The sequence below is a fragment of the Lucilia sericata genome, unplaced genomic scaffold, assembly GCF_015586225.1.
Source record: "Lucilia sericata isolate MDLA Ls3-8-SP2 unplaced genomic scaffold, ASM1558622v1 Contig000056F_arrow, whole genome shotgun sequence".
Taxonomy (NCBI): Eukaryota; Metazoa; Arthropoda; class Insecta; order Diptera; family Calliphoridae; genus Lucilia; species Lucilia sericata.
In genome coordinates, this window is record NW_023994092.1 from 81,453 (window position 1) to 91,549 (window position 10,097).

Sequence of the window (10,097 nt, forward strand, 5' to 3'; positions counted from 1 at the left end):
AATTTGTCTCCAAACAGTATGGTGGCCGAATATTTACAAGAAACAATTGTTAAGCCGCTTTTTATACAAATTTATAGCTTTGTAGAGAATGTTTTCACGAACTTAGAGGATATAGCCTGGCTAGGTTGCTTGGTCAAAAAATTGGTACTAACCATTGTGGGCTTTATGTCGACTTTAGATCCCTTATAATTGTCACACAATAACCAATAAGCAGTATTGAAATACACTTTTATCCATCCCTGCATAATTTCTCACACAACTTTTGTGCTTGCTCTTTTTGTTGTTATAAACAATATATTTGCTTCCAAAATCCCTTTTTCTGATCTCTCGGATTCCGTTTTTATTTAAAATAGTTGAAAATTTAAAAACTAAACGTAGTTGAAAACTAAGCCGGCTTACAGTCGATTTTAAGCCGCCGCCGACATATTTAGTGTCAGTCGCCGCCGTCGTTAATATTTGTCGGCGCAGGGCTCTGTTGTGAATTGCCGAAAGTTATTTAATAAATTATTTTGTAAAAATTTTAAATTAAAAACAAAATGTCTATTGCAAAACGTGTGCAGGTGGGTGAACTATTCAAATACAAAAAAAAAAACATTACTTTAATAAATAAATTCCTTTACAACACATTTAGCAATGGGCTACATTCGCCAGAACATGGCACATCTATGATTGCACCTGGCAAAACCCATTCGATTCAGCTAAATTGATTTCCAGACACCTGCAAGGCCTACAAAAACCTATCTACCATCCAATGAGTAAGTTATAATTCAAATCCTCTCTAGTTTATTTATAAGAGTCATACAAAGTCTGTAAATAGTGTTGCATTGAATTAAAAAAAATCACAAGATTAATGGTAAATACCCAAAGTTTTTTGTAAATTCTTTAATATTTTCTCATTTCCTTTTGCAGATGATTGCGGTGACCATGTGGTTGTTATTAATACAAAGGAAATCGCTTTGCCTGGCGATGAATGGGTTAAACGTGTATACTTCCATCACACGGGTTATCCTGGCGGTGCCAGTTGGACTCTCGCCTGGCAATTGCATGATAAAGATCCCACTATGGTGATGCACAAAGCTGTCTATAATTCAATGAAAGGCAATCTTCAACGTCGTCACACTATGCAGAGGCTTCATTTATTTGCCGATGATAATGTTCCTGAGGAAATTTTGGCAAATGTAACAAATCAAATTAGAACACCACGTGAAGTGCCACAACGTTTGGATCATATCGACAAGGAAACCTTGGAAAATTTCCCTTCAATTATGGATTATCCAAAAGATTATATTTTACGTTAAACTTTAATAAATTTGTTGAAAAGTGTTTTGTTAAGACAAGTGAAACTGAACAGTTTTCTTTAAATACGTTTTTTAAATTAACTAGAATATTAGTATCGGGATTGGTAAATTATTAATTCGCTTGGCGTTAAACTTTAATAAATTTGTTGAAAAGTGTTTTGTTAAGACAAGTGAAACTGAACAGTTTTCTTACGTTTTTTAAATTAACTAGAATATTAGTATCGGGATTGGTAAATTATTTTTTATACCATATTTTATATTTTATACCATGGTATAAAAAATATTAGTATTTTTTATTCCATGGTTGTTGATGTAACTCTTGGTATTCTGAACAAATATCATCAAATTATCATTGCAGCTCTAATGCTATTTCCGTGTGGGGATCCATATAAGGTATATTTTTTATATATGTAGTATATTTTTAAGAACATCAGATTTTTTGAATATGAATGGTTCAATACTTTCTCAAATCAAAGAGAGGATTTGCGAATTTTTAAACCGCATAAATTTGAATTCGCATTAAACGAAGCTTGAGTGTACCGCTAAATACGTCTAGATACGGTAAAACTGAGATATAGCCCAGGACAAAATTTGTATTATTTTCCTAAACTTAATAAACTTTGGAGCTCATGAAGATGACTACAGATTTTATGTGAAAATTTATTTTGCTTTTGACATCGTCTTTTCCTTTGGAACAACACTGCCTTCGCTAAAAATGCATTTTTTCACATAAAAAAAACAGCGAAAACTATTTTTTACCTATTCCTACTCAGAATTAAAAAGTCTTGCAGATTATTTAAGAAAATATTCAAATATGTATCAAGAGGATTGGAGATATTTATCTTTTTGTGCTCTTTTTCGAAGAAAGAAGATTGCAGTAATAAACCATTAAGAACATTCCTAATCGAGTATATTTTGTAATTTGTGATTTCCACAACATTATTTAACCAGATATACTTTCCAGAAGTTTCCTATTTAAAATTAGCAAAATCGGTCCATTAATAACATAGATATTAACAAAATTCTGAAACAACCCATGAAAATATTACGTTTTTTCTCTCATTCCATATTATCTTTTTCAAAAACTGCAGCTAATTAAAAAAAAATTGTCACATATAAACTTCATATATCCCCCATAGGTTAGGTTCCCAGAAAATGTATTTACTGTTAATAGCTCCCTCTTAAATAACTAGAGTATAAAAAACTTTGCATATACATAAATCCAACAACAATAAAAATAGTTTTATTTACAAAAATCATTCCATAATTATCCCATAGCTCCCATGTAAGGTCCACTTCATTAAGAAATAACAATTGGAACAAAATTTAACACGAATATGTTGTATACAAACACAAATTCAGCGAAATTTTTTCCGGATCAGCCCATAATTGGTCATATATCTTATATAAAACCCTCTTCTGAAAATCACTTAAACGTAAATAACTCATGAAGTAATAATATTGGGATAAGATTCTATATACTTATAAATTTTGTACACATGTACTTATCGTACAAATCGACCCCCACTTTTTTTCGGATTATTTATTTATTATTTAAGCTTTCAAAATTATAAATTGTAAATTTCTATAAATATTCGACGTGTTAAGAAGAAACTGACTTTTAGGTGAAGGGTATATAAGATTCGGCATAGCCTAACTTGTTTTTAAATATACTCATTTCTGCATAAATAATTATCAGTGATAGTTAAAAATCTATGCTATTAATGAAGCAAAAATTGTACTAATTTTTAGAAAATTATCAGATATGTATGTAACAATAAAGAATATGGATATAATGGTCGTAATGTTAAAACCCGCTATAAGAAATTTTACTTCTACGTAACGCGTCATTTCATATTCTTTTGTAACACTCTTTAAAATATTTATCTTACATTCCCAAAATCTTCCATAACATATGTATACTATATGTTATAGGTATGTTCTTAAATTTTGTCTATGTGAATTTATACAAAACGTTTAATTTGAAGTTTTGGAGCTATAAAAAGTATTATCGAATATTGTATACCTATTTGTATCCAATTTCTCACATTTATAATACTTAATTAGAAGCAATGTAGAAATTTCATCCAATAAGTAGGTATCTCTTCTTCCTTCCAGTCAAACTTGCAAATTGGCGATTTGCTAAAATCCCTTTACTCGTAATCTAATTTATCTGGCAACAGCTTTGTTTTTGCAAATTTCAGTGGGCAGTGTTGCCAGAATATTCATCATTTAGGTTAATGTTTTTTAGTTTTTGTTGATGTCATTATCAAGTGAATTGAGTTGCAATTTACAAGCAATTTATTTTATTTGCCGGTAAGAAAGTAAAAAGTTTATTTATTTAACACAATAAAAAGGTGACAAAATCCACCCACTCAAATAATACACCAACAGAGTTTTGTTTTCTTTTTGTTCTAAATAAAAACCAACAATTGTATAACACTCCCGTGTATAATTTGTGATACAGTGCCTCAAATTTATAGTAAAAGAAAATACTTGTTGCTACCAACCAGCACAATAATTGACCACGATCCATAATTTTAATAAATATTTTGATTTACCACAGTAGCCACACATACCGACCAACTTTTAATTTAAAGTAATGCATTGTGGCGATAAGATTAATTCGATAGTATAAGCATATAACCATTGATAATCTGATATCAGTAAGAAGTAATTGTGTTGTACAAGTGTTTTAACTTTTTTCCACATTTTTTCCCTCAGTTTCAACACGTACTCTGAGTACACAACATCTATTTGCATCGTCGTCATCAACAGCGCCAGCGTCAGCTAATACCAGAAGGTTCCAACAAACAATTCCATTGTATTCGCTACAGAGTCAACGCAAAATGGGTCGTCTAGGTAAAATTGATCCAAGTTCTTACTCCCAACCAGAATTGATTACCACACAACACAGTGTCTTGAGCTGGAAGGTAGATTTTGAAAACACCAAGTTGAAGGGTTCAGTTACCCATCGTTTTAATGTGTTGGAAAAGGATTTGCCTGCTATTGTAAGTTGTTCGCTTTCCAAATTGCCTTTGCGCTTAGTCCTTAAATTTCTTTATTATTGCAGTTGTTGGATGTACGTGATGTTAAAGTTTTGAATGCTGAAATTGTTTCTGGAAAATCTTCTATTCCATTGAATCACTTTGTTAGCGATCCTGTTGATGATATTGGTGCTAAACTTACTTTGGAATTACCACAGGGTACAGCTACTGGAGAGTAAGTATGAAAACGGGAATGATTTGAACACTTATTAATATGTTAATAATACAGCAAAAGTTGCCTCATTTTCCCATAGAAATAGTACATCAGCAATACACAAAACTCGTAATTCATTAGTTTAGTATTATTTACACATAAAACTTATAAATCTTAAACATTAGTTCATAATTTAAAAAGACTGCAACTATTCATTCCGAAAGTTAATTAAAATACACTAATATCCATTGTAGGGTATCTTAGGGCCTGTCTGTACTTTCTTTCTGGTTTCATTCAGATAACACTTTACTGATTATTAAGTCTTATCTATCTTAAGAAAATTTCTGTGGTTTTTATCTATAAAAACAATTGAATGTTTTTAAGATTTTTATAATATTTATAATCTCAAAGATTATTTAAAATAATAAATTTTTCTATCACAGATAATTTGTGACAAAAAAGTAAATAGTAAAACCCATAGACGTAGTGTAAAAAGGAACTTGCCAACTTTACAACTTGTAAATTACAAGATCCATTTATCACTAAAGATACCTAATCAGTACTGTAGCGAGGTGCTAAGTGTTCAATTTTAAGTTTTTAATATAAAGTAGGATTTGAAAGCTTGTAAAAATAACAAATTATACATTTTATATTTCCAGTTTATTCGTACGCATCGATTATGAAACAGCCAGCAATGCCAGTGGTCTTCAATGGCTGAATCCCGAACAAACTTTGGGCAAACAACATCCCTATATGTTCAGTCAATGTCAAGCAATTCATGCCCGTTCAATTATGCCTTGTCAAGACACTCCTGCTGTTAAATTCACCTACGAAGCCACCGTAGAACATCCCAAGGAATTGACTGCTCTAATGAGTGCTCTTGTTGCTAAGAAAGAAGACGGCGTGACCACTTTCAAGCAGGAGGTACCCATACCAGCTTATCTCTTAGCTATTGCCATTGGTAGATTGGTTTCCAAACCTTTGGGCCCTAACTCTAATGTCTGGGCTGAACAAGGAATAATTGATGCCTGCGCTGAAGAATTCTCACAAACATCGGAAATGTTGAAAACTGCTGCTGACATCTGTGGACCTTATGTATGGAAACAATATGATCTATTGGTTATGCCACCTTCTTTCCCCTTCGGTGGTATGGAGAACCCTTGTTTAACTTTTGTTACACCTACCCTGTTGGCTGGTGACAAGTCTTTGGCTGATGTGGTGGCTCATGAAATTGCTCACAGCTGGACTGGCAATTTGGTGACCAACAAAAACTTTGAACATTTCTGGTTGAATGAAGGTTTCACCGTTTTCGTAGAGACAAAAATTGTTGGACGTATGCAAGGTTTGAAAGAGCGTGATTTCCACATGATCCGCAACTTGACTGACTTACAAGAATGTGTAAGTAAGATTGATAACAATAAGTTTGCATTGTTATAATCATTTGAATAATTTATTTTTAAAGCTTCGTACTCAATTGGCCAATAGCCCCGATTTGACAAAACTTGTTGTCGACTTGTCCAACTGTGGTCCTGATGATGCCTTTTCCAGTGTGCCTTACATTAAAGGTTCTACCTTCTTGCGCTACATTGAGGACTTGTTTGGAGGACCCGAAGTATTCGAGCCCTTCTTGCGTTCCTATTTGAAGAAATTTTCTTACAAGTCTGTGGTCACCGATGATTTCAAATCGGCCTTGTATGATTATTTCATTGACACCGATAAAAAGGATAAACTTAATGAAATCGATTGGGATCTTTGGTTAACATGTGAGGGTATGCCACCAATTATACCCAAGTAAGTGTTTATGACTTTATACATTTTATATATTTTTGTTAATAACTTTTAACTTTTTAAAGATTCGATGAAACCTTGGCTAATGTTTCCAAACAGTTGGCTACTTTGTGGAGCACTAAAACCGCCGATGAATTGGCAAATAATGCCGATGTTAAACAAACTATTTCCACACATCAACTAATTGATTTCTTGGGCAAATTAATTGAATGCAAGCAAATCAATGATTTGTCTGAAAAGAAAATTGAATTGTTGGAATCTATTTACAACTTGAAGAACACTCAAAATGCTGAAGTTCGCTTCCGTGTTATGCGTTTGTGCATAATGGCTAAATTAATAAATCGCTTGGACGAGATTATTGCCTTTGCCAACTCTAACTTCCGCATGAAATTCTGTCGTCCAATTTATCGTGATTTAGCTCAATGGCCTGAAGCCAAACCTAAGGCTGTGGAAAACTTTGAACGTGTTAAAGATCAAATGATGGCTGTGTGTTCTCATACCATCGAAAAAGATTTAGGTTTAAAATAAATCATTTGATGTTTTATGTATGAAAATGCATTTTATTGAATTGTGAAAAAAGATTTACTAAAAATATTTTGTTTTGTAACCATTTAAGTTTAAATAAAGTTATACATATTTCTTTTATAAAAAGAAAAAAATAAACACAAATTAAAATAATTTTAATTTATTATTTTATTATTATTTTTTTTTTTTTTTTGTTAGTTAGTTTTTGCACTAAAAAACACTTGTAGATTTTAGCTCACTTGATCAGGTTCATTGAAAATAAAATCAATTTACAATTGACATTGGATAAAATCCATTTAAATTTTACTATTTGTGAATATTGTAATATTTTTTAAAAACATGGGTCGCGGTAAATCTTTAACTGAAGAAGAAAAAGTCAAAATTAAAGCGTTTTTGGAAACTGGTTTAAGTCATAGGAATATTGCAAAAAATATTGGGCGGAGTCAGAATGTTATTAGCAATTTTATAAGAAAACAGTCTGAATACGGAAAAAACATGAAAGGTCGTACCCATAAAGCCACAACAGAAGCGGACAGAAGAGCTATAATTAGAGCTGCCTCCAATTCAACAGATTCTGCGGCAAAAATTAAAGAAAAAACGGGTGTTACAGCAAGCGTAGCTACAATAAAACGTATTAAACGAAGTGCCAAGCATTTGAAAAGATTAAACATTAAAAAAAACACCTAGAGTTTGCCCCTAAACATATATGTTTCATCATCCCATATATGGGTTTTAAAAAGGAATGACAACATATTGTTTTTTTCGGATGAATTTTAATTTAATTTGGAAGTTCCAGTTGGATATATTTATGATTTCCATGATTTGCTAAAGGAAGAGCGTTATCCGAGTCGTCTGCATAACTGTGAGCGAAGTGTGATGGATCTTTCATATTATGTAACATGTGAGCTTAAGTTTCTTTAGAATGAACGGTAATAATTATAAAGCCATATTGGAAATAGCTTTTTCATATTATTCTGATAACATTGAATGTACATACATTTCAACGGGATTAAGTCCCGATCCATACCGCTAGAGTCGTTAAGGGGGTGGATTAAAAACCAGAATGTAAACATTTTAGATTGGCCACCATACTCTCCTGAACTAAATATTACTGAAAATATGTGAGGTATTCTTTCTCGCAAAGTATACTGAAAATAAAAAAGTTTTATGGAAATTTAATTGTGTTTTCGGGAAATTCGGGTTTTCTAATGAGACTTTATATAGGAGTATAAGTCAAACATGGGCCAATTCTCATTAAATTTGGGAAAGGGATATATTTTTAAATAACAGTTAACTAACTAACTAACTAACTAACTAACATCAGCACAAACGTATAATACCCTCCCCACTATAGTGGTGTAGGGTAAAAATGACCTATAGTGATTTATCTCGAAGGCCAACGTGAGTAAGAAAAAATACAGCTTGGTTGAATGACTATATTAAAGAGTAGGAAATAGTTGTAGAGGAGAAGAGCTGTTATATATTGGATATGCCATAATTTCAATATATTTGGTAGCCCTACTAATTACCTGTAACCATATTCATAAGTAACCCTATTTGAATTATAATAAAAGACTTGACTTGTCCTTTGAATATTGAATAGAATAAACGTGTTTTAATAACAACGTTTCTCAATTTTCAACAACAATCAATTGTTGAAATAAAATTTTCAATCGTAATAGTTTTCTGCAAAGAATAAACAAGAAGTGAAACGCTGTCATTTTTTTTACAACAATAACATTACGCTCTTCTCACAGACGAGTGCTGTGTAAATCCAACACATATGTAAAAATTTTATTCTCTCTCCAAACTTCAAAACTTTTTCGCGAAAATTTGAGGATAATAGCACCCTACAAACATTTTCTATTGCGGAAGTTACCCGTGTGAAACTTCCAAACGTGCTAAAAGCTCGCCAGCGATGTTGCGGAAGTATAAGAATTCTTGTCACCAGTCGGGAAGAACTGATGCCGAGCTGGGGAACGTCTAAGAGTAACTTGGAAGATACTTCTGGAAGACCCGCAGAAGAAACTTCGAGATGACTCTTGGAAGTAAGGTATTGCCAAAGACTCTTCTAGATGTGACTAGGAAGTCACTTCTTGAAGTGACTACCTAGTATCCTCTAGAAGTGTTCCTATCTTATCTTCCAGAAGTTGAGTTTTCTCTTCTTCTAGAAGATGAGTTTTCTCTTCTTCCAGAAGAAGAGTATTCTCTTCTTCTTGAAGATGAATATTCTCTTCTTCTAGAAGATGAGTATTCTCGTCTTCTAGAAGATGAGTTTTCTCTTTTTCTATTTGTATACTCACCAAAATAAAATCTATAAAAATAAATCTAAATAAAATGAAATTTTATAGTTTTTATTGAATTAATTGAAATTAAAATAGTAGAAAATATAATTGATTTAACAACTAATCTAAAAAAAGTAATATATGTACATTAGACCGAAAATATTTTCGCTTAAGTGTTGTCCATTCGTGAGCTGGACAGTTTTAAAGAAAATATCGTATGGGAACACGATTCTTCATGTTAAATTCAATATTTTATCCAGCTTCAAAAAATCTTTGTTATGTTTTATAATGATTCCCAAAATATTTCTAGTCTGTCGATGGCCGTTCGTGAGCTGAACCGGTTACAAAAAAGTCCCTTTTTAGTTATTTTGTTTTAAATTATACAGCATTTCTTAAACAATATATACAGTATGTGGTATCATTTGAAAGGTTTTTTGAAGCCAAGTCTAGTGGTGCGCAAAATTTGCAAAATTGTGCATATATTTCATTTTTCTTAGTAAAAACCTAACAATTTTAAATATTTTGGAATATGACAATTATAAGCAAACGGTTATTTATGATTAATACATCATTGGACGCGATTTTAAAATACCTTTTAAACGATACCCGTATTGGATATTTTGTTTCAAAACAAACAAAAATTTTAAAAAAATAATTCCAAAATAACTTTTTTAAATTTGGTCCAGCGGTCACTTAAAATATTTTGGGAATCATCATAAAACAAAGCAAGGTAAATTTTGGGAGGGGTAACAAAAACACGTTTTTGCTTTCCATACAGAGTGAGTCGGTCTAATGTACATATGTATCAAAAATTTAGAATTATTACCTTATAATAAGATAATTTTCAGGGAATCTGTATTAATATTCCAACTGCTGACTGGTATACTTCCAAAAATTGTAAAACGTTGGACTCTAAAATATTTTTGTAGTTCTTCATCAATTTTATGATTAATCCATCAAATTGTAAGAGTTATATTATGGAACGCATTAATCCTTCAAC

The 10,097-nt window shown here is 31.7% G+C and overlaps 1 protein-coding gene across 4 annotated transcripts; it reads left to right on the forward strand.

Annotated features, from left to right (window-relative positions):
- Nucleotides 1-447: 447 nt before the first annotated feature.
- On the forward strand, nt 448-6,956 carry LOC119616080 (39S ribosomal protein L13, mitochondrial). 4 transcript variants are annotated; one of them, XM_037972239.1, is made up of 7 exons: nt 448-560; nt 632-755; nt 4,023-4,309; nt 4,372-4,520; nt 5,159-5,897; nt 5,962-6,290; nt 6,353-6,925. In XM_037972239.1, exons 1-7 carry the CDS (start codon nt 537-539, stop codon nt 6,813-6,815), a joined length of 2,115 nt encoding a protein of 704 aa, XP_037828167.1. In that variant the 5' UTR covers nt 448-536; the 3' UTR covers nt 6,816-6,925. The 4 variants fall into 4 exon arrangements, with proteins under 4 accessions (XP_037828167.1, XP_037828170.1, XP_037828168.1 ...); XM_037972240.1 differs by lacking the exons at nt 448-560; nt 632-755 and adding an exon at nt 3,510-3,614 and having other exon boundaries at nt 6,353-6,951; XM_037972241.1 differs by lacking the exons at nt 448-560; nt 632-755 and adding an exon at nt 3,745-3,897 and having other exon boundaries at nt 6,353-6,956.
- The last annotated feature ends 3,141 nt before the right edge of the window (nt 6,957-10,097 follow it).

What these genes read in the sequence shown, in the direction of transcription:
- LOC119616080 (XM_037972239.1), top strand. Translation starts at nt 537, where the DNA reads ATGTCTATTGCAAAACGTGTGCAG. An exon ending in AAAAGGATTTGCCTGCTATT is followed by an intron (nt 4,310 to 4,371) that starts GTAAGTTGTTCG and finishes TTATTATTGCAG; the next exon opens with TTGTTGGATGTACGTGATGT. An exon ending in ATGCCACCAATTATACCCAA is followed by an intron (nt 6,291 to 6,352) that starts GTAAGTGTTTAT and finishes AACTTTTTAAAG; the next exon opens with ATTCGATGAAACCTTGGCTA.